Source organism: Rattus rattus, chromosome 1, assembly GCF_011064425.1.
Source record: "Rattus rattus isolate New Zealand chromosome 1, Rrattus_CSIRO_v1, whole genome shotgun sequence".
Lineage (NCBI taxonomy): Eukaryota > Metazoa > Chordata > Mammalia > Rodentia > Muridae > Rattus > Rattus rattus.
In genome coordinates this window covers 68538918-68563983 of record NC_046154.1, presented here as the reverse complement: position 1 = coordinate 68563983, position 25066 = coordinate 68538918, and the positions used below count along the sequence as shown (strand labels likewise).

Below are 25066 nucleotides of genomic sequence, written 5' to 3'. Positions count from 1 at the left end.
CTTAAATTTAGTGAACCCTTGCTTTGGTCCAGTCCTCACTTGGTACATGGAAACGTTCAGGGAAGGAACTGTGAAATACAGTTCACAGCAAGACCAAGGTTTATCCTTAGAGCATCCCAGCACACTCACATCAGAAGTGCCTGGACAGGGAAGAAAGGAGGAAAGGAGAGAGAGAGAGAGAGAGAGAGAGAGAGAGAGAGAGAGAGAGAGAGAGAGAGAGAGAGAGAGAGAGCGCTCTATTACCTAATACTGACCAGTGATCTGTAGCTAGTCTTTTTTTGCTGCTTATCAATGAATATTGCTAACAAACTTCTCAATAAGATCATCTTCTTGGAAACACAACCAGAAAGAGGTGTAGCCTGACCTTCCCCCTACATCTGTAAGAGCTCAAAGCTCATATACTACTTCTACGAAAGAAGGCAAGACCTGATAATGATCCAATTTCCTGTTTGCTTGTTTGCATTAAGTAATCAAAGAAATAAAAAATTAAATTGAGTATAGCAGTGTGACTGTTGGATATTCTGGGCTAGTTTCTTCCTCTGTAGACAGGCAGCTTTAGGGTGGCTGAGCAGTGACTCACAGAGACACTGCTTGTGACTGGAAAACTGCAGGCTGAGACGGCCTAGCTGCCTCTTGGCTTAGTGCAGAGCCTGGGTTTCCCTTCAGCTGTGCCCAGAATTAGAAAGCTCTGCAGGGAGGCTGTTGCCCTGAGAGTTGGTAACAATCCAGACTCAGCTGCCCCCATTTCTATCCTTTTAAAGGTAGAAAGATCTCAAGACAGAAAAGAAGCTGTTCTCTGTGCTGTGTGTGGAGCAGCAGAAGCCCTTTTGGGGGTTGACGCAACCATTTGTGGTCATCCTGATGGTCTGTTCTGCTCTTGGAGTTTACCCAATAAACGTCTTCCCAGATAATCGTCTCACATAGAGCCGTTATATCTTTTCCTTTGATGTTGTTTTCTGATCTCATTTTACATGTCAATCCTTATTAACTTTTCTCTCCCTGGCCAATTGCCTTTCAAGCTAGTGAACTCATGTTTGAGTCACACTTTTCTGTTGTTAGGCCCTTGAAGTTAGGAATGGCTAGGCTGTCAGATCTGCGTTTATCCATCACATCCACTAAGTCACGGCAGAACTCTTCTCCTAAGGGGGGAAACTGGGAAGTGTTTTTAATTAATTTCTTTTTTCATGAGGGAAGTCATTCATGAACACGCTATGTAAAATCACACAGAAAATGCTATATAAAAACTCCAGTTGCCCCACGGTTGAAATCCCTTCCTCCATTCCTGCTCCCATAAAGCAGCATTTTAAAGACAGTCGTGAGTCAGCAGCCCTGCACTCAGCATGCTTCCTTTTCCCCCTTCTAGCCGACTCCCAGTTCAGAAGATGAAAATTCACTGTTCCTCGCCCGCCCTCCCCGTGTTCTATCTGTTCCTATGATTTTCCTGCTATGTCTGCCTTGTGTCATCCATTAGATCCCCCAGAGACCAAGGGGAGCAGAGCCCACTAGAGCATGAGCCTGTGTTGCCTCGATCTGCTGTGATGGCTCTCATTGCTCAGGGCACAGGGCCTTCTTGAGACCTCTTTGCTGTCTCGTGTTCTTTGTTTGTTTTCTTGCATTGGATTCTTCTGTCTAGATGTCTTCCCTGTCCTTTTTCCTGCTTCCTGTAGTGGAATGCCTCTTTAGTTAGCATGGGAAGACCAAAGAGTTGCGACTTCAATGTTTTTTTTTTAAATAACTATCTTAGAAAATAATTTTGAAGCAATTAAGCGAACGTTTAAGGATGTTAGTCAAGCAATTGATGATGTTTTTCAAGAACACAGACATTTTATCAAACTAGAGTTATTAAAAATGTAATGAGTTCACAAATGAATATAAAAGACACTTTCTTCAAATGCATGTTTTTAGATTATTTGAAGGAAGGAAATCTTACTGCTTTCTTCCCTTTCTAAGGATGTGGAAAGTATCAATATATACTTAAGTAAAGAATAAAATAATAAAGCTCTGTGTAACTTAACAATATTCAGAAAGGATTCGAAGGTCAGCCACCATATATCAAGTTAACATCATTTATGAAAAGCAGATCTTAATAAAAGCCAAAACATAGTCATAAGTCAGTAACCAGTGTTCATAAAAGGCATTCATCACAGGCAGGCAGGATTGAGGAGGTGTGAGTTAGGATGCTGTTACTGTGCTTCTCTGGTATCCATGTCTCCTCTTTCCTCCTGATCGTCCCCTCCTCACTGTCTGGCACCTGCTTGTGTCCCTTTTATGTGTGATGCTGCTGCTCCTCTTCTATGTCCCATTGTCCAGTGTCTGGTCCTGGCACTGACATAGGACTTACCAGTGTAACGGTTTAACTGACTCCTTACTCTGTGTGAGCGCTGTGTGAGCGCTGTGCGAGCACTGCAGCGTGAGCTCTCTCCTGGATCTCAGCCATGGCTGCCTGTAGGAAAGGCTGTGCAGGTCTACTCCAATGAATAGGAAATCATGAAGCACTTCAGTGTCCTCAAGTCTAACATGTATGATATTCTTTTTATAAAAGGTAAAATTGTGGTCACCAGCAGCTTTGCGTGTGATATAAGTGCTTCTTGCTGCTGAATACTGTATGGTTCAGAGCTCCATGAAGCTTTCCTGTGGACATTTTCCTTTGCCGTGCTCACCCTATAGGCCTTGTTTCTGTGACTCACTGCAGTGTCCGGGCCTGGCATTGAATATAAACATTTCCATCTGATTGCTATCATAACAGACTCCGCCTTCAGCTCGTTATAAACTTGATGAATAGGGATAATTTTTCTCACTTCCTCTCTATACCTTGGAGGCCCAAATTTTAAATAAAAGCCTATTTAAACTGTATGTTTAAGGTCAAATACTAGTCTCCACATGCTACAAGGTATTTTTACTTTCAGCTGAGATTCATTTCCTCAAGGGTCTTCATGCAGCTAGCATTGTGGACTGAGTCCTAGGTTAGTGTGTAATCGACTCTGGTGATGGACCTGGGACGCCTAGAACCAGTCAGATCGTAGTCTTCAGTAATGTGTTACTAAAATGACTTCCTCCGCTATAATGGAATGAGATTTTAGGCACCTTCAGATAAAAACAAAAATGGAAGAGGAATCCTTTGAGAAACAAAGTCAATCTTCAGCTGAGATGTTTAAGAGATGTAATTAGATATTAGTATTTTATTCTTAGTTGAGAAATTACTTTGAAAATAGTTTATTTTACACATGTTGTAAATGAGAAAAGACCCAGGCCCACGAGTTCACCACCATCCCTTAGTTTAACCCACAGACTCCTGGAGTTGAGCTATGAAACAGGAGTCAATTTGGAGATGAGCATGTAGTCCAGGTATTTCCAGAATGCTGTGTAGAGCCAGCCAAGCCCCAGCGTCACCGTAGTGAGTAGGGTGGGAGCCGTAGGTATGTATGCTGATGGGAGCTTGGTTTTCCTGCCAGCCCACTTCATTATGTAGCAGTACTATCTCCTAAAGGCTGCTCTCTCTTTGTCTCCAGCTTCCAGGGCTAAACTCAGTATGATCAACACCATGTCGAAAATCCGTGGCCAAGAGAAGGGGCCAGGCTATCCTCAGGCAGAAGCACTGCTGGCAGAGGCTATGCTCAAGTTCGGCAGGGAGCTCGGCGATGATTGCAACTTTGGTAAATAGCTTTTGTCATATGGTAGTTACCCATGCAGGTTCCAGTGGTGGTTAAAGAAACAAAACAGAACAACAAACAAAACAACAAAAACACCACCACTACCACCACCATCAACAACAAACTCTAGAGGTCATGAGTCAGCTAGTTTATATTTTAATTCTCAGTTGTGGATGTTATACATGGGGGATGGAATGTGATTTTAGGACTGCTAGTGTTTAAAGTGATTAGTCTACAGCTTTTGTCCTTTTTCTGTAACGGGACCCCAGCCTTGACAACAGTTTTGGCAGACATGCCCAGATGCCTTGGCACCTTCCTGGGTGCATCTGGCATGAGTATTAAAGCAGACTGAGCAGTCACAATCAGCATAATTTACTACATTGGCACCTGGGCTTTCTATGATTAATCCACTGCTCATTTGTTTGTGATCCCTGATTCTGTTGCTCCAGGCAAAATAGAAATTATTCCGTCTCCTCTCCCCTCTGGCTGTCGGGACCCTAAACACCTTCTGCCTTCACCCTTATTGATATGGAAGCTTTCTAGTCCCTTATTTTCAGTTAGTAGTATCTGCTTCTGCTAAAGGCATCATGCTACAACTGATGTCAAATTAATGAGAACTAGTACCTATCTCAGAGGACAGAGAGCCTTGCAAACTAGTGTTCAGGGTAAAATGGCCAGTTCCTGGTAAGGAGGGATATTCCTCCTTCTAAAGGGCCATGGAACGGTGTTCAGGATGGCCCATGGTAAATAGAAAACTAGTTTTGTCTGAGAGCACCATGGGCTTTCTTTGTCTCTGCTGTCTTTATAGGAGAGAGGCGATCCCTACACTGCCATCTTAAAGGCTGTTGTTGCAAAGTGTCCTTGTCTTTATTCTTCAGGGTGTGAGATCTTCATTTTCCCCTCTCAGGTCCTGCTCTTGGTGAGGTAGGAGAAGCCATGAGGGAGCTCTCGGAGGTCAAGGACTCTTTGGACATGGAAGTGAAGCAGAACTTCATCGACCCCCTTCAGAATCTTCATGACAAAGATCTGAGGGAGATTCAGGTCTGTGCGATCCATCTTGTCAAACACATGCAGATTCTGATTTTCCCAGACAGCACTCCCTGGGAAACACAGGGTAGGGCACATGAATATCCTACAGCCCCATAGGACAAAAGGAACTAGAAACCAAAGGCCATCAACCCAGCATCTCAGCTGTGGCTCTGTTTCACTTGAGCATTGCATTGATTCCTCTGAGTTCAACTTCTTGTTAAACAGTCTTCCACCATTTTTTTCTCAAAAGAAATGTCCCTTTTTTGAGGGGGGAATGTCCAGACAGGCTTTTTCTATGTAGCCCTGGTTGTCCTAGAATTTGCTCTGTACACCATGCTGACCTTGAATTTACAGAGATCCACCTGTCTCTGCCTCCCTAGTGCTGGGATTAAAGGGGCACACTACTGCCACACAGCCAGAGGGATGTCCTTTATGTAGGACCTTCTACATCTGTTAATATTAATGATGGATGGGGCTGATGAGATCCCCAAATATTAGCTGTACTTTTGTTTGCTTAAATAGTTAGCTACTATATCGCTTTTACGTTTTTATATTTTTCTTATTGTTGTTGGGTTTTAGAAGAAATAATCACTCTTTCTGAAACATACAGAGCAGCTGAGCTATTTTTGAATATTTTTAAATTCACTGCCTCTGACTGGCTGTGAGTTCAAATGCTTCTTAAGCATACCCTTGCCAAAAGGAAGCACACTTAGTTTGCATAAGAGTGTGGCTAGGAGATGCAGTGAGAGGGGCAGACTGTAAAGCATTCCCCATCCTTTATCTTGCCAGTTCTCTCCGACCCCTGACTCCATTTTTATGTCCTTCTTCCCTCATCCATGAACACTAAGGAACAGAGGAAAATCATTCTTTTCTCCCAACTGTTAGTTGTAGAATTAGGAAAACAAAGCAAAAGTCCTTATCCTCCCCTTTAAAGAGGTTCTGCACCTTACCATATGCAGATAATGCAGGGAGGGATTAAAGCTACAGGTTGTGTGTTTGTGTGTGTGTGTGTGTGTGTGTGTGTGTGTGTGTGTTTGTGTGTGTGTGTGTGTGTGTGTGTGTGTGTGTGTGTGTGTGTGTGTTGGGGGAGCGGAGTTGTTTGATAGAAGATCTTCCAGGGTCCCTTGCAGTTTGATTTGTGACTGAGTTGTGTCACCTGTCCTTGGAGAGATAAACTCAGCCATCACCTAAGAGCCAACTCTGTCAAATGGGGCAAATGTTGAAATACAGATTACTAGGCTCAGCCCAGCTATTCTGACTTAGAGAATGAGGGATGTATATTTTTACCAGACATACTAGGTGACTCTGGTAAACTAGATTAGTCAAAAAGGAATTTCATTTTTTCTACCTTTACCTCAGAAGAGGGGTTTTTACATTTCTCCTGAGGATGGTGACTGGCAGGCTTTTGTGTGTAGCCTTTCTTGAAGTGGAAGGTGAAGAGGACGCATACCCACGTTCCCTTCTAGTCATTTGGAGAAGAGGCATAGTTTAACTTGGGGTTGGCCTGGAAATACTTAGCAAACGGACATTGGCCTTTCAATGATTTATTTCTCATTCTGAATTATTTGCAAAGGTGTCCCTCCAGTTAGCCATTAGAAGCATTTGCCTTGCTGATAGGTGTCTGGCTTTCTCTGGTGACATGTAAAATGCTTTGGAGGCTACTAGGAATGTTAGACAAAGGAGTTACAAGAAGGTCTTTTCCATAATACATTCCTTCAAAGCATTTTCCTACCCTTGGCTCTTTCAGCATCACCTGAAAAAGCTGGAAGGCCGACGCCTAGACTTTGATTATAAGAAGAAGCGACAAGGAAAGATTCCAGACGAAGAACTCCGCCAAGCTCTGGAGAAATTTGATGAGTCTAAAGAAATCGCTGAGTCGAGCATGTTCAACCTCTTGGAGATGGATGTAAGCTACATTCCTCTGGGTTTTCATTTAATTTTACCATCGAGGCATAGCACTGATGTGTTGAAGGACACATGTTGTAACATGAATGCTACTGTCTGGTCCGTCTGTGTGATCAGAACACACGGGCCACTTGTGTGAGTCACTTGTCATACAGTAGACGTGGAAATGGAAGTGTTTCTTTATCCTTATATTTGGTTGAACCAGAACTTTGTTTAATGGATTTTAAAGTATCGCCATTAAATGCAGAGATAGAGAATGCCTTTGCTAACCCACATATAAACCCAGCATCTTACAAAGTATTGTTTAAGCATAGAGCATATGACCTGCAGGCAAGAATGATAACTAAACTACATTCAGAATTGAGTAGCCAAAGTTATAAAGATGGTCAATATGGAGAACCGAGCTTGACATTTTCATAGGAAAAATATAAATTAGAAGTGATGACTTAGCAGAGGCACTACATTCAGGGCATGGTTGAGAATAAATACTAAATTATCACTTCTGACTTCGGACGTTAACTTCTGTTCTTTCAGCTGTAAAGCCACATGAACAGTCCTTTCTTCCTTATTTCACACATCTAGAGATCTGAAAATCTGGATTTCCTGTCCTGGATATTGTCTCTACCTTCTAACCCCAGAATACCTGGGATGTCTATAGGGTTTTGTGGACTCATCACTGAGAGAATCTCCAGAGACTCAGAATCATATGGTTATAGATGCAGGTGGTGTGAATGTAGTGTGCATAACTGGAGATAAGGGTAGAAAAAAGAAATTACTCATGAGGAGGATAATCGAGGCTCAGAAGCTCCACATATACCTCCAGATAGTTCCAGTGTGGCTGGAAACATGGCGCAGGGTGATAGATTCTAAAGGCCAGAGAATGAATGGTGAGGATGGGCAAATTGATTCTGTGGCCAGGGGCTAGAGAACCCAGCAATGACAGAGCACCACGAGTCTCAAGGATGGAGAGCTGGAAGCCCTGATGTCCAAATGCCCAGTCCCAGGAGAGAGGAGAGTGAATCTCTTTCTCTTGTTGTTTGCTTTATTTGGATCCCCACTGGACTGGGCAGCCAGCGTATACCATTTTAGAAAGTAAAGCTCATCCTTGCTCAGTTCTTATTCAAATGCAAATCTGGTCTGGAAGCAACTCCACAGACATACCCAAGGATCATGCTTTGCTAGCTTCTGGAGTATCCTTGAAAGTAGCCATGTAGTCATCCAAAATTAGCCATCCCATTACTTAATCGACTTACCTCCTGAGTGGCAGGGAAGGCATGCTGACCACATGGAGTCCTCATCAACCAGAGACAGTTCAGGTTTGTCTACAGACAACTTTGTCCTCCTAATTGCTCAGTGAAATACTGTAGGAACTCTGAACCTGTGTGTGTGTGTGTGTGTGTGTGTGTGTGTGTGTGTGTGTGTGTGTGTGTGTGTGTGTGTGTCCTTGCACCCTGGGCCCTCCTCCCACATCCTCAAACTTACAGGACCATGTCATCACCATTCTTGAGTTGGAGGCTACAACTCAGCTAGATCACAGCATAAGATCCAAAAGTAAGGCTGCTTAGAGCATTAGATCATTAAATTTAAATCCCATTTGGATCAGGCTAAGAGATCCAAAGCGTTCTTCTACACTGTGGTACCTGAAGTGAGAAATCAATTTTCCTCTGTTTTTTTATTACCATTGGTTATTAGCATGCGAAGTGATGCTTAGACTCCAGGTTGGCTGCTGCAGACAGAAAGCAGAGTCCTGCAGTTATAGAATCTTCCTCCTTCAATGAAAGAAGCCACATGGTAACAGTTAAGCTTATACTGCTTGATGAAAACAGTGAGACCTCCTCACAGCCTCATGCCTGGTACCACACGCAGTTCTGAGCAGAGGAATGCTCTCCTCTTCTTAACCAACCTAGAACCTGCAGCGCTGTGTGTGCTGTCATGGCAGGCTGCACAGTCGTTGGAATTGCAATACTGTTTCGGGACAGTAACCTGGTAACTAAGAGTGTTCTCTCCATCCTGCAGATTGAACAGGTGAGCCAGCTCTCTGCACTTGTTCAGGCTCAGCTGGAGTACCACAAGCAGGCTGTGCAGATCCTGCAGCAGGTCACTGTCAGGCTGGAAGAGAGGTAAGTTACACACCCCCCTCCGAGGGTCTCACCTGCTGTAAAGGGATGTGCAAAGAAACCGAAGTAAAAGAATACACTTAGAGACAAACGTTTGCCAACCCACCTGCTGATCCAACACGGGCACCTTGTGGAGTGACTGCTTGATTTTACTTTGCACTGGGCCTTGTCTTACTTTCTTCTAGATCTAACCCTGTGTCTATCAAATGTTGATATTTGGAATGTGTATTTGCTACCATAGATGGTACACCAGAATTCTGTTGAAGATGGTGGCTGTCATTTGCTGAACAGTATCCTGTATAGCTACCATGCATATGATCTCTTTGAAAGAGCCATGTGGACCTAACAGATGAGCAGTACTGTGAGACCCAGGGAGCCAGAGTACTAACCGTGGGTCTCCCCCAGTGGTGAGGAGGGGCATGTGGTCAGGCACAAGCTATTTAGAAGCCCGTGACTTTTCTTTCTTGTTATTCGTGAACAGTAATGCACCAGTCCACTTTCAGAGGACTACGTCTGTGTTCCCGCTCAGCTCCTTAAATCTGCCTCACAGTGAGCTGTCGTAGTTGTCTATACAGATAGAGCTCTCTGGGGCTGTGAGGTAGAGCTTGAGTGAATACGTGCACTATAATACAAATGTGCCTTGACCAACATCAGACTGCTCCGAAAGGAAAAGGGTGCAATACCTCTCTACAGAACAACATAGCGTAGCATTAAGTACAATGTAGAATGTAAGTGGTCTATGCTGTGATCATGGCTGGGTAAGATTTATGAACCTGAAAAATCCATTACACTACATGTTGCGACTCTAAGAAAACACTAGAATTTGGGGAACTATTTCTATTGCATAGGAATCCCTTTTATATCATTATAATATCAAAAGAATATTGGAGTGAACCATCTCAAGGCAGGGACCTTATTAATTATACTTTATTTAGCCAGGTGACATCATTATTAACTAGGGATCTTGTTATTCTTATATCATTTAGCTAGATAAAGGAGGAAAATTTGCTAAATAAATATATCAAAGAATTATGTAGCAGCCTTTATTTTAAGATCATGTCCAGAGTATACTCTCCCGGGTGATTAGTGGCTCAGTGTCCAGCAAAGCCTCCAGTCATAAGTCATATGCTACATTGTTTTGGACTAGCTGGCCTTCCCTTCACCGTGGGTTCTTCCTTCCTTGATTTGTGCTTTTTTTTTGGTATAAATCTCCAATTCACCCTTGCAGAAATGAGTCTAACACTGAAGCTTCTCTAATAGGAAGGCTTAAAACAAGTGTACCAGAACACTACAGCCACGCTGTGTACCTCTCACATCTGTTGAAGATGAAGGGAATATGTTCTCTCTTTTTCATCTCTCAAATGTTTTTGTTATTTAATTTTTTTAATGTATTCACTTCATATCCTGTTCATTATCCCCCCTCAAGGTCACCCCCTCCAACAATCCTTCCAGCGTATCCCTCCTCTTCTCCCCCTAGGTATGCCCCCACCCTGGCACTTCAAACCTCCGAGAGGCTAGGCACTTCCTCTCCCGCTGAGGCCAGACAAGGCAGCCTAGCCCACATTCAGGCAACAGCTTTTGGGATAGCCCCTGCTCCAGGTGTTCAGGACCCACATGAAGGTGAAGCTGTGCATCTACTACATATGAGTGGGGAGGCCTAGGTCTAGCCCTTGTATGTTCTTTGGTTGGTGGTTCAGACTCTGAGAGCCCCAAAGGTCTAGGTTAGTTGACTCTGTTGGTCTTTCTGTGTAGTGACTATCACCTCAGTGCCCATAATTCATCCTCCTATTCTTCCATAAGAGTCCCCAAGCTCCATCCACTGTAAAGCAGTGGGTGGTGTTTGTATCTGTCTGAGTCAGCTGCTGGGTGGAACCTCTCAACAACATACTCCATCTACAAGCAAAATAGAGTATCGTTAGTAGCGTTAGGGATTGGTGCTTGCCCATGGGATGGGTCTCAAGTTGGGCCAGTTATTGGTTAGCCATTCCCTCAGCCTCTACTCCATCCCCCGTGCCTGCATTTCTTAGACAGGATAAGTTTGGGGTTGAAGTTTTGTGGGTGGGTTGGTGTTTCTTTCTACAGGGATTCCTGTCTGGCTACAGGAGCTGGCCCCTTCAGGTTCCCTATCCCAAGTGTGGTGAGTCACAACTAAGGTCACCCCCATTGATCTTGGGATACCTTCCTTATCCCAGGTCTCTGTCTCTTCCTGGAGATGTCTCCCACCTCCTCATTCCTCTCAGTTGCAGGTTTCCATTCATTTTCATGGCCATCTGGCCATCCCTCCTGTCTTTCTGCACACCTGATTATGAATTCCTCCCATTCCTCCCCACTCCCATTCCCTCTCATTTCCCTCCCTCCATCTGCCTCTTATGACTATTTTATTCCACCTTCTAAATAAGATTCAAGGTTCCTTGCTTGGGCCTTCCTTTTGTTTAGCTTATTTGTGTCTGTAAAGTATAACATGGTACCTGAATTTTATAGTTAATATTCATTTATAAGTAAGTACATATTATGTATGTCTTTTGGGGACTGGACTGCCTCATTCAGGATGATATTCTCAAGTTTCATTCATTTGCCTGCAAAATTCATCATATCTTGGTTTTTAATGACTAATTAGTATTCTGTTGCATAAATGTACCACATTTTCTTTATCCATTCTTCAGTTGAAGAGCATCTAGGATGTTTCCAGTTTCTGGTTATTACGAATAAAGCTGCTATGAACATAATTGAGCAAGTGTCTTTGTGAGATGTTGGAACATCTTTTGGTTATATGCCAAGGGGTGGTAGACCTGGATCTTGAGGGAGAATTATTCCCAGTTTTCTGAGAAATCACAAAATTGATTTCAGGAGTGGTTGTACAAATTTGCACTCCTACCCGCAATGAAGAAGTGTTCTCCTTGCTCCACATCTCAGCCATTTGAGATTTCTCTGATGAGAAATTCTCTGTTTAGTTCTGTACCCCATTTTTAATTGGCCTATTTGGGTTATTGGTATTTAACTTCTTGAGATCTTTGTAAAGTTTGGATATTAGCCCTCTGTCAGATGTAGTGGACACTTGACTTTTGATAAAGACGCCGAAACCACACAATGGAAAAATGGAACTGTCTTAACAAATGCTGCTGGTTTAACTGAATATCTACATGTAAAAGAGTAAAAATAGATACATATTTATCACCCTGCACAATACTCAAGTCCAGTTGGATCAAGGACTTCAAAGTAAAACAGGATACACTAAATCTCACGGAAGAGGAAGTAGGAAATAGCCTTGAATGCATTGGTATAGGAGACAAGTTCCTGAACAGAACACCAGTGGCTCAAGCTCTAAGATCAACAGTTGATAAATGGGACCTCATAAAACTTCAAAGCTTTTGTAAGGCAAATGACTCTGTCAATAGGATAAGTCAGCAGCCCACAGACTGGAAAAGGATCTTCAAACATGTTTTAAATCAGTATAATTCTAGAATTGCCATACCCTTAACCTTCCTCTTCTTAAAAAATAAAATGTATATATACTTGCCTTATTGAATACCTAACAGTGGAAAAGATTTAGTTATGGGCAGAATCCTCTTACTAGCCCTACTTTTTTTTATTCCTTCCTTCATTTCTTTCCTACTTTCTGGATCTCCATCTGCTCATTTAATCAGAACCTGTGGTCCTTCCTCTTTCTCTCCCTCCAAGCCTTCCCACATTCTGCATGGAATAGATTTCTTTCATATGTTCTCCTATAAAGCTGTGATGATCTCTCTCCTTAAACTGTATCGCAGCTTCTTAATGGATAAGTGAACTCTCTGTATCTTTAAACCCTGTCCATGTATTTTGTGCTCTTGGCGGAAATCTGTGGTCATTGATATCTGCTGTGCCCTTTACACACTGCTTGGAGCAACAACTGTGTCTTATGCACCTTAATGTTCCTGGCCTCTAATGTTGTGCATATTAACATAAATTACTCTGAATGTAGGAGTGGGAAATTGAGAGAAAGGATGAGAACAGGGAGGACAGGATGAAAAACTTCCCCAAGAACACGTATGCCATGGACATGGGAGACCAAGGGTACTTACCACATTTCCACAGGGTCATAATAGATCTGTAAGTGAGCCAAGCAGTTCCTGGATCTTACTACTTTTCTGTTCACTTGTAATTGGCTGCATAATTCCCTTTCACTCCTTTTCTTTGTGATACAGAATAAGACAAGCTTCATCTCAGCCAAGAAGGGAATATCAGCCCAAACCACGAATGAGCCTAGAGTTTGCCACTGGAGACGGTACTCAGCCCAACGGGGGTCTCTCCCACACAGGCACACCCAAACCTGCAGGTAAGGAGCTCAAGTCCACAGAAGCCCTTTGCTGGGCCTCAGACAGAGCCATAGGCAATGCTGAGAAAGTTGAAAGCATTCTGCTTCCCCTGCACAGCACGTCATTGCTCATATGGGGGTTTGTCAGCTAGAAACTCTTCCTAGACAGTTTTATCCTGGCCCCATTGTCCCACCTTCTTTTCTTTCTCATCCAGTACACAACGACCTCCTTGTGTAGTACTTAGTTGCTTTTTTCTGTTTTGTTTTATTTTGTTTTTGAGAAAAGATTTCTCTGTGTAGCCTTGGGGGTCCCAGAACTCACTTTGTAGACCAGGCTGGATAGCTTTGAACTCACTGAAATCCACCTGCCTCTTTATTCTGGGTGCTGGAATTAAAGGCATGAGCTACCACTGTTCCACAAACAATATGTTGTTCTACATCCTGTGAAGAACCAAGTCTGTGGTCATAAATCATACCATCATTTCCCCTGCCTTTTGCTTCCTGTGAGTCTCTGTAGGTGGGACTGAATGTCACTGGGCAGTGTATGCACACATCCTTCCCCTATCACCCCACAAACAACAGCTTCAAGAAGCATATTCATGATTCTTTCTGTAGACAGATTACAAACCTCAACACTTACTAGGGTTTCTTTTTACTGTCTGCTGTAGACCCATTCATCATTCCATGAACTGTGGTTAGCATGATAAAAGCTACATTTTCCCCAGAGGAATATTGATGTGTACCCACTAGCTCAGTCTCTCCATTGCCATGAGTATTCTCAAATAGCCACGTACAAATGAGAGCCAAGTGTACTCCTGAGGCATTTCCAGCTGTAAAATTGCATAAACAAGTGGGAACCCATCTGACACTGGGTACGGATTGTAACAACCTGCAGCTTTATCCTGTTTCTCCTGGATCTCCAGTGATTGGTTCACTGCAGGAGAAAGCTTTATTAGATGTTGTCATGGAATGAAGAAGAAGGGAATGTCTGAGTCTCTGTCCACAGTGCAAAGTTGCCCCACTGTTGCCGGCTGGGACCCCGATGGCAGTGGTCCTGAAGTTAGTCCTTGCCATGTAAATTATCAGTGACTGCACTTCTCCTTGCCCACAAAAAGACCTACACTTCATGTTCCATTTAGTTATTTCTCTAAATAAAAATAAATAAATAAATGACACTGTTTCCTTTTTAAGACATCGCATTAGTATAGGGCCACAGATACTTTTTCTAGGCTCATATTTATGTGCATGCTGTATTAATATGCTTGCTTATTTAAAATAGATTCCATAAGGCAAAGTCTATTCTTTTTTTTTTTTTTTTTTTTTTTTTTTCGGAGCTGGGGACCGAACCCAGGGCCTTGCGCTTGCTAGGCAAGTGCTTTACCACTGAGCTAAATCCCCAACCCTTATTCTTTATTTAATTATGCAGCATGTATTACATTATTCTTGTGCTGTGGTTCTTACATAGTACTCATATGCGCACATTACGCACCAATCCACCAAATATAGATTACAATTTTCTAAAACGTGTCATTAAATAAACACAATCATTTAATGAAAATTCTACTGTTGACTCTACTGGACGAAGAAGAAAATAGAGTGCTTCTTCTTTGAGCCTGTCACACAGAGCAAAAACAGGGCCCAGCGCTCTGTGCTTCATTTTCTCTGTATCACAGCAGTTTCCAAGACTCTGGAATTACTAATTTTGAAGAATGAGAATTGATCTGTGACCCCAAGATTTGAGAGTTCTGTCTATGTAACTAATTATACTATTTTGAATGTAAAGATATGTAAAAGTACTAATATAAATGTATTCAGCCATGTCTTTAGTTAAACCTAATGTAATTATATATTCCTAAACCATTGCTTTCCCATCTCCCAGTAATGTCGGGAAGATAGGAGGGGGCAGGGACAGAAAGACTGGTAGATAGGGCAGGCCGTAATGCCACCAGTCAAATAGACCATTGTTATGGATTTGGTTTATTGTTTATATTATGTTAATTACACCAGACTTCACACATCTGTGTGTAAGACACTGAGGGTCCCTGCCCCCAGCTGGTTCTAATTGGAAAATAAAGTTGCCTGCAGCCAATGCCTGGGCAGAGAGACAGAGGCGGGACTTTAGATTTTTCCAGACAAGGGAACCAGGAGAAGAAGAAAGATTTAGCATCTCCATGACTACGAAGGAGGAAGATGGGGCTTGAGAGCTGGGGAGGGGGAGCGAGAGTGTAAGAGCTGGGGAAGGGCGGCCCCAAGACCCCCTTGGCGTCTAGGGTGACAAGATGGAATTTAGATTTTAGTAAGTAATAATTTAGGAGTTTCAGACGGGAGGCATTAGCCATGTGCAAGTTTGAGAGTGGCCCAGCCATTATGCTGTTTAAGGCATATTAAAATAGAAGGCTGTGTATATGTGATTTTCATTCAAGAACCAGAGGAACCCATGCAGCCACCATTGGGGTGATCAGAGTGGATTAACCTTCTACTACTCCACGCTGTGACTTTTTATGTTCTCTTTGCCTCTGATTCTCAGGTGTCCAAATGGATCAGCCTTGCTGCCGAGCCCTGTACGACTTTGAACCTGAAAATGAAGGGGAATTGGGTTTTAAAGAGGGTGATATCATCACGCTCACTAATCAGATTGATGAGAACTGGTATGAGGGGATGCTTCATGGCCAGTCCGGCTTTTTCCCCATCAACTATGTAGAAATTCTGGTTGCTCTGCCCCATTAGGGTCCTGTGCTGGCTGGCTCACCTCCTTCTGACCCAGATAGTTAAGTTTAATCACTGCTTTGGTAATGCCGCTTCCAATACATCACGAATGCAGGCCGCAGTGGATGATTCATCAAGCCCACACGTGCCCTGGGTTGTCCTGTGTGCTCCTACAGGAGACGCGGTGATAGATGGTATCTTCCAAGGCCACTGGGCCTGGCACATGCTTTAAAACACCATCTGAGACTAGCCCGTGGCCACAGAACTGGCTCTGCCATTCTCAGGAGACTGTGGTTCCTGATAATATCCCCGTGAGCCACGCCACAGAAAAACTCTCCTCACTGAAGATATTGTCTCTCACCCAAGGGCCATCTCAAGGTCTCCAGCTCTCCATTTACAGAGGAGAAAGTCCTTTTGTTGCACTTTCCCTTCCTAAATATGTGAGTCACAGAATTGTTGGTAAAAACATCCCCTTACCAGCAAGTTGTCTGCTGGTCTAAGCAACTTAGTCTCTTGATGCCATCAGCAGAAGTATTAATTGTCCAAAGCACCTTTGTTCACGAACTTCTTTCTTTCTATCCTCTCTCTCTCTCTCTCTCTCTCTCTCTCTCTCTCTCTCTCTCTCTCTCCATCTATCTATCTACCCATCTCATCTACTATCATGCATCTATCTATCTATCTATCTATCTATCTATCTATCTATCTATCTATCTATTATCTCCCTCCTACTTCTGAGACATGGCCAGTTTTCTTCTCTCCCTGCTGTTAAAGGACTTTGGCAGGTGAGGGGAGCGTGTCCCATTTATTTCTGAGTGAGATGGTGAACAATCTGTATGTTATCTGAAGAGAAAAAAATTCTCCAGGATGAATTGGGAAGAAATCTGGTCTCCAAGCTCAGATTCCTTACTGTACAGAAGCCGTGTATATACGTAGCCCGTTTCTGAAGGGTACAGGAAGGGGGAACAGCTGTCTTCCCTTCTCTGTTTACTTACCCAGGAATCAGTCTATTCCCTGAGTCCCTTTGCCATAACGACATAGGAGAGAAACACTAGTAAGTATTTCCCACTTCTTCATAGAACAAGACAGTGAGCATCGCTCCTTCCCACGTTTACTTGTTTGTGTTCCTTGAACATCATTTGTGCATATTCTGCCCTCAATGAGGACCAAATAAAGATGATTTTTGTGCTTAGCAGTTTAAGGTATGTGGCTGCATATGCAAACCCTTTTCCATTCCAGTCATTACTTTGAACGCCTCCCTTCCTCATTTTGTGTGTACAGTGCTGTGTACGCTGATCAGTGTTGGGTTTTTGTTTTGTTTTGTTTTCCTTCAGTTATGGAAGTCCCGATAGGCACCCAGAGTTCTATTTATCTAGCTGTACAGACTTCTTCAGAGGTTTAATGTGCTGCTTCCGATGTGCCACTTGCGGTAGTGGATCATGTGGAGTGAAAGGCAAATCTTCCTGCTTAATGTGTAAACTCACCATGGGAAGCACTGCTGTTTCCAATAAATATTGCTGAAGATGAAACAGAGGGCTCTGCTTCTTCCTTGTCGTCAGTTCTTTGGTCTGACAGTGGGTAGCCTAAGACTCTTCTGATCTCCATTGCCTTTGGATGAAGCCAATCCAGACCTGGTCCCAACCTCATCTCCAGCTTGGAGCATACAGGGGAAGTTCCAGAAATAAGAGGTGAGATGGTTTAGGCACTTGCATCATTAATTCCAGGAAGAAGAGGAGCTTGAGGGGGAAGGTAAGTGAAAGAAGCAGCTCCTTGAAGTTATGTGATTTAAGAAACAATGCTGTTGTCAGGAGAACACAGCGTCAAAAGGAGCAAATGAAATATGTTGGCAGGGCTTTTGGCTTGTTGTTATTAATTTTTCTTTATTTTTAATTCCGTACATCTATATGATGAAATATCATGTCTACCTCCTATTTCCTCCAGAGCCCCCCTCCAATACACCTTCCAACCAACTTCAAGCCTTGAAGTCCAGTTAGTGTTGCTGTATGTCCTTGTGTCCTTGGATGTGGTGCCATGCACTAGAGCATGGGAAACCTACCATGGCCACACCTTTAAAGAAGATTCTTCTTTCCCCCAGAACTATCCACTGGTAATAGTTCCTCAGTTAGAAGTAGGACCTGGAGACAGCAAGGATATAAAGAGTAAATACCCACCTAATTTTATAATAGAAAAGTGTGGACCACAGCATGTGTCCAACTATTGCCAAAAAAAGAGATATAAGTAGGTTCCTCTTGCAATAACCTTTCAAAATCACTTCACAGTGAGGCTAATAATATACAAAATGCTTTTTACCATACATAGAAAAAGAGAAAGAAAGTAATTCAAATCATAGACCAAAAACCAAACAAACAAAAACAAAAATCTAGGCTTTGAATTTGGGAGGGAAATGGCAACAATGCTGTAACAACAGCTTACATAAAATTTCACTGATTATAAATTGATCAAAATGTAAAGTGTAATTTTGCATGTCATTAATTAACTTTGATGCTGCTTATAAACACTTGACAGTTTTTCATACATGAAGCTAGCTGAACATATCTGCCAGAAGTAAAGACCTATCAGAAGCACAGCACAATGAAAAGCCAATGGCCAACAGGGGAGGGGCTTACATACAACAGGAGTTCAGAAGGAGCTCCCAACCCCATTTTAGCCACAAAGCATCCCCTTAGCTTTAAGAGATTTTCATAGAGACAGTACTTACTTAATATTTTTGAAACTCAAAGGGGAAGTAACAGCAAGGCTCTGTACCAAGGAGTACTCTCACTGTGAGTCAATGTCAAATGAACTGGTTCACATTTCTCTCTGTGGTTACATGTGAACTAAAACTTTCAGAAAGCTAGGGGAAATGCAGGCATGTTTTAAAGACCTGAGAGTCCCACTTTAGTCCCACTCTGGCATCTGCTTCAGTGAGTCCAAGTCAGTCAGTCATTGTCCTCTCTAGTTTTATGTCAACTGGACTCAGGCTAAAATCATTTGGGAAGAGGAAACATCAAATAAGAAAATACCTCCAAAAGGTTTCCCTCTAGGCTTGTGAGGCATTTTCTTAATTAGTGACAGATTTGGGAGGGCCCAGTCTCCCAGTGGTGTCTCCACTAACAGGTGGTCTTGGGGTCTACAGGAAAGCAGGCTGAGCAAGCTACTCCATGGCACTTCCCCACGACTTCCGTATCAGTTCCTCCTAATTTCCTTGATGGTGATGAACAGTAGGCTATAAGATTAAATAAGCCCTTTCATCCCCAAGTTGAGTTTCGTTGTGGTGTTTTATCATAGCAACAGAAAACCTAAGACAAACACTGTAACAGCTTCCTGAGAGACTTCCAGCTTAGGTAAGTTTGGAACGCTCTAGGCTATGTACAAGTATTTTAAATCAGCAGACCACTATTAACAGGTATTTTCTTACCATTTTGCCTTGATTCCTCAAAACAGTTTTGTCTATAGATTGATTGACTATGATTTTACACATGTATTTCCACCCTCACCTGCAGTGATTCCACAGACTTGCTCCAAGACTCCATCTACCTGGATTCTCCATCTTGTAGTCATCGGTTGAGGTTTTCCTGGTCACTTCATGTCTTGTGATGGGACCAGAGAAGAAATGTCTACTGCAGGGCATGCTTCCACTATAGGGTCCCCTGTCAGAATTCTTGCTTGTCACATTCAGATTGATGCATCACACAATCAAATTAAAGTCTCAAGGATACATGCTGCCAGAGTACAGACAGCGATCATAAGTTCTTCTTAATCTTCTTGCATCCTGACAACAGATTTCTGACTCTGTCACCTACCGGCAGGCCAGGATCTACATGTCACAGAGGTACCTGCCCCATCCCATCTGGATTCACATGCCTGTGGTCTACAAAGCTACACTCTAAGTGAACCTGGTTTATCCTGGACAGCTGTTTGCTTGGTGATAGAAGAAAAGTTGGCATGAATTGTCAAACAGGGGGAAAGAAGATTCCTGCCAGTCTGTCATACAACTGTTTCCAATGGAATAACGGAGTCACAGGTCAGCCCTAGATGCCAGAAATTATAGCCTTGTCTCTTATAGGAACATCCGACATCTATTTGAACTTATGTGGGAACCAGCAAAAGCAGGAGGAAGGTAGCTCATGAATGTGATGAAACCTAGGACAGGCAGAGTGACCCAGGCATCAAGTTTGCAGTACCACCTGGTCATCACTCACTTGTACATTCCTCCCACACACATTGTTGATTTTTTCCTGAGTAGTTTTATGGGGCCTAGATTGCCCTCTGGTGGCCAAAGTACACACTAATTAATCCATTAAAGAGCTTGATAAATGCCTCTAATAATTTTGTGGTTTTGCTGCAGTAGCTGAGCTTAAGATCTCCCTTCTCAGAATGTAGTGTGCTACTCAAGACGCTACTTCTTTAATTAGCTGTTCTTAGTCGGTCTTAATGTCAGACTGATATCCACTGAAATGCAATCTTCAGGAAGAGAACCCAAGTCTCTGCTCTGCTAATAAGAACCAGCATTGTGGATCTGTTGGAGTAATCATTCAGCTTTTCGCGGTTGCTGTGTATTGGCTACATTTGAAGCACCTTGTGCTCTGTGTCCTTTGTACCCTGGACCTCAGATGAAAAGCAGTTAACTTTGAGCAGTCACCCTCAAGAAATTTCATCTTCTGGGACAGTCATAAGAGTTACATTGAGCATCTGTCTTAGTTACTGTCTACTTCTATGACAAAGCACCGTGACTAAGGCAACTGAGAGAAGAAAGAGTTTATTGGGACTTACAGGTCTGGAGGCTGAGTCTGTGACCATCATGGTGGGGGATCATGGTGGGAGGCAGCCATGGTGCTGGTGCAGTGTAACTGAGAGCTGACATCCTGATCAAGGGGGGAGAGAGAGAGAGAGAGAGAGAGAGAGAGAGAGAGAGAGAGAGAGAGAGAGAGAGAGAGAGAGAGAGAGAAACAGGAAATGGCATGGGCTTTCAAACCCCAAAGCCTATCTCCAGTGATGCAGGTCCTCCAAGTTATTACCTCCTGTTCTTTTACAAATAGTTCCACCAACTGAGGACTGAGTAGTCAACATACGGGGGTCATTTTCCTTCAAACAACCACACCATAAGCAGTATTCTTAGAAGAGATCATTTAAAAGGCATTTTACCACAGTATAATATACAGTTAGTTTATACTTGTGTATAGTCAGCCCTTCCTTCTCTTTCCATCTTCATGATACCTCAGACTTCTGAGAGATACTGTAAAGTACAAAATTTAAAGCATTTTAGTTAACTGAATAAAAACATACTGGCAGAAACAGTTCTCCACCTGGAGGAATATCCTATGAATCACACTTTCCTTAGGAATTCTGTGCAGTATACCTCCAGCATCCTCCTCTGCCGACTGCTGACAAGCCCTGTGGTGTGGAGGACAGTCACCAGGTCCTTGAATGTAAGTCACAAGGCAGCTCTCTCCATGCTCATAAGCACTTTCCAGTTCACACTGGTATTTTCTCACATTCAGCCTCAAGTCAATGCTTCTGAGACCCACTGTCATTTATCATCCCCCAGTTTCTGCTAGTGTGACCAAACTCTTCCTTCAGTGTGGAGATGCTCTCCCAGAGCACTGGCTGTGTTTTTCTGCTCCATCTGTACTAATGTGTAACACTTTGTCACCCTGGAGGCAGAGAGAGGTAGCACCTGCAAGCCAGTATCCTCAAGCAAGGGGCTGGCTTTCCCCAGGGACATTGGGGAAGGATTTTCCCCTCTTGCCCCTAATGGGCTGATTCAGCAGAATCCAAGACTACAAAACTCTGAGGCCTTTCCACCTAGCCAGCTCCATCACAGTCTCCTGCGCTCCAGTATATAAGAACTCTGTTTATTTTACAGCTTTATCTCCATGGCTGGTTCTGGGGGTCTTAAAGCCTTCCCTGGAGGCTCCCTATTTTCACAGCTTATGGTACTTTGACATTCAGTCATGATTTTGTTTTCAGGAACTTCAAGTCTATTATTACTAGACATAGTGCTACAGTCTTTGTAATTGTCATTGCTCCAGTGTCCAAGTCCTGGGTCGAGCTATTTACCTTCTACCTGCATATAGCCCAAAGGGAAAAGTTACTAATTCTTTGTTCCTCAGTTACCACCAGGAGTGCTAGCCTTACTTTATCCTAACTTGAGGAAAGGAGAGGTAATCTGTATCCAAATTCTATTCAGAGCATATGCTTTTCTGGGTCATTTCTAGTTTTTGTACATGATACCCCAAAGGCAGCACCTAACCTGCACATAGGCAGGTTATTCTGAGATGGTGGCCCCAGAAAGCAGATCATTAGTACAGTCATTTACGGAGCATCATTTAGTGCAGTGCGTCATTAGGAGCAATTCAAAGGCATGTTATTGAGGTGTTCTACCTTGACAACTGGTCCAATCCTATTGGAGTCTCCTGAGAACTCTTCACGTGAGAATGAAGGGAAAGCATTCCTGTATCTCCACTTCTGAGTTTCTCATGGCTGAGTGGAGGTGAGATAAGCAGACTTAGCTCAAGGCAAGACATGTGTCCACACAACCCAGTGGAAGGTCCAAGAGGAGTTTGAAGTGATATCCATACATACCGTCCACAACACACAGCTTCCACTCAATCCACTTCAGCCCTCTTTGCCCCAGCCTTAGTAATTCTGGTTATGTTCGGGATGTTTATCAGGTACAACAGAGGAAAGCCACTTACCTAGAGGAAGCACAGCATCTTCTGAGCCTTCTCTTCGACATTCTCCATGCACATTTTCTTCCTGTGCATTGTCTGCTTCTTCTTTGGGTACTTAAGAAAGACCATAGATGTTTCTTGGGTCTGGGGGTGACATTCCTCTTCCAACCTTACCAGAGTTGTTTTGCCTGCATGTTTGTTTTGTTTCCATTCATTTTATTTTGTATAGTGTCATGGGGAAGTGAGGAATTACTGTCTTCCATGGCCTTATCTGAACCAAAGCTTCTATTCAAATTAAAAGAGAGAATTTGTACATAGTTTATTGACTCCTACTGTTGTTTTTTTTTTAATCCCAATAAGATAGAATTATCTGGTCCATGACTGAGAGGCCACTCAAGAGGTCTATGCCTGTGTCTGTCTGATTGCTATTCAGATGGCAACTTGGTGATTGTGGTCCCTGCTCATTGTCACCATTGAGTCCCAAGGGACTGGCATGGCTCTCAGTGATGACTGCAGCTGGGAAGTCATCACTCAGTGAAGAGTGCACAGAGGGTTTGTGTACGCCTGAGAGCTAAGCCTCTGTGGCCACTACCAGGTGAGTAGTTCCTGATGAAGGAATAGATATTCAGATATATTTTAAGAAATCATAGGCACATGGTGGGATCTAACTGTGACTTTCTTACTTCGTTTGGTAGTATCTTCTTTTTCTAGTAAAGTCTTAATACTACATGTATCTTGCTTTAAAATGTATAAGCAATAATCTGTTAATCTTTTACTAGGAGGGGAATCTTTCTCAAACGTTTCCATAGCTATTTTACATATATTATCTCATAGACTACATATTAATTCATGCAACAGACTCCAGGGAAAGATTTCACTCTCACTAAGTATGGACTGAGGTGACCAATACCAACACAGGTTTTTCTGACTCCATAACCCAAGTTCCTTTTGTGCAATAGCAGACAGCACATCAAAGACAGAATAGAATCAAAGGCACCTCAAGTTAGGAATATAAAACGCTCCTGCCTTGTCTCTATGTATAGCTGTTCTATGGGATATACTGCCTCTGCACCTTGGTGTCTTTAACTGTAAACTGGGAATCAAAGAGTACTTACTTATCATAAAGGGTTAAGTGCCTTAACTTTTAGAAATAGTTTTAAAAAGTGAAAGACCCAGAATAGTCTGATATCTCACACAAGTAAAACCAAGGTTATAGCTTCTAGTACTAAAGTTGGTAAGTTTTTTTTTTTTTGACCCATGGAGTTTTTAATAGGAGCTTAACTTTATGAGAAAATGACTTTCATTTTCCTTCCTCTCTTTGTGCCTATTTTCAGTGTATATGATATTGAATGGGGAAAAATTGAGTCTTTAGTTATTTGGAGATAACTACAGAATAATTCAAACTTGATCACGTCTTCATTCCTTGTCTAATAGATCATGGCACTGGAAAGGTTATGTGCAGGGATATAGTAAAGTTCTTACTACACAATCACGAAGATCTGATTGTAGACTGCCAGCATCCACATAAGTTCAGATGTAATGGTACACACAAAAACCCAATACCAGGGAGCTAGAGTCAGGGTCACAAGATCACTGGTCGGCCAGCCTAGCTAAATAGTGAACTCCAGATTCATAGTGCTGGTTAATTTTCAGCAACTTGACACAAACTAGATGACCTGGGAAGCAGGAACCTTAATTGAGGAGTTGCCAGCACTGGTCTTGGGTTGTATAATAAAGCAAGCGGGGCAATCCCTGGAAAACAAACCGACGAGTAGCATTCTTTCACGGTCTGTGTTTTGGCTCCTGTGTCCAGGTTCATATCTTGAGCTCATGTCTTGGCTTCTCTCAGTGATGGACTATGACCTCTAAGATATAATAAACCCTTGCCTCCCCCAAGTTGTTTTTGGACAGGGTTTTATCATAGCAACAGAGAAGTAGTCAGTGAGAGATTTGGTCTCAAGAAAATTACGATGGAGAGAAGTGAAGGAAGGTTCTTTATGAAACCATCTGATTACACACGGGTGCATACACACACACACACGTGTGCACACACACACATGAGCACATGCAAATCTTAAGTGCAGGTGACAGTAGGCTACTACGGTGGTTTGAGTGAGAATGGCCACTTAGGTTTATATTATTTGACTGATGCTTGGTCCCCAGTTGGAAGAACTGATGGGGAAACACGAGATGTGATCTTGTTGGAGGGCCTCCTAGAACCATTGATATTGGAATTATGTCTTATTGAAGGATTATGTGACTGAGCATAAAACCACAAGCTTTTACTGTATGTAAGTGCAATGAAGGAAGTGAGGGTGTGATCCAAGAACAGTCAGGTAGGAAGAGACTGAAAACTAACCATGCATCAGAGGAAGAGCATAGGCAGCAGCTCAAACCCTGGGAGAACAATGGATTACTTCCTGGCCAGTGAGAAGCACAAAGCATCAGTAACTTCCTTTCATTTGTCAGATGAAGTTTGGCATATCTCTTACAGCTCACTTTATCAGTTTCCTCTCTTGCAATGTGGTGAAAGCACACGGTTGTTCATTTTGCAGAGCATCACCTAGATTGGAATTTGCTCATTGAATCCCAGTGGTGTTTTCTTAATACCCTCTTTGTTAGATTAGAATGTCTTACTCAGTTTTAGTAAGGCAACCACTTAGTGTGGTATTCACTGGAAAAACACTGGAGCTTTCA

At 42.8% G+C, this 25066-nt stretch overlaps 1 protein-coding gene across 1 annotated transcript in view; it reads left to right on the top strand.

The window, feature by feature from the left end:
• Positions 1–17222, top strand: part of Sh3gl2 (SH3 domain containing GRB2 like 2, endophilin A1) — a 174548-nt gene extending 157326 nt beyond the window's left edge. The window contains exons 4-9 of the mRNA XM_032902267.1: positions 3510–3653; positions 4558–4691; positions 6427–6585; positions 8601–8704; positions 12883–13013; positions 15520–17222. Coding sequence (XP_032758158.1) covers positions 3510–3653; positions 4558–4691; positions 6427–6585; positions 8601–8704; positions 12883–13013; positions 15520–15719 — 872 coding nt within the window. The 3' untranslated portion in view covers positions 15720–17222. The remainder of the gene's footprint in view (positions 1–3509; positions 3654–4557; positions 4692–6426; positions 6586–8600; positions 8705–12882; positions 13014–15519) is intronic.
• Positions 17223–25066: the final 7844 nt, after the last annotated feature.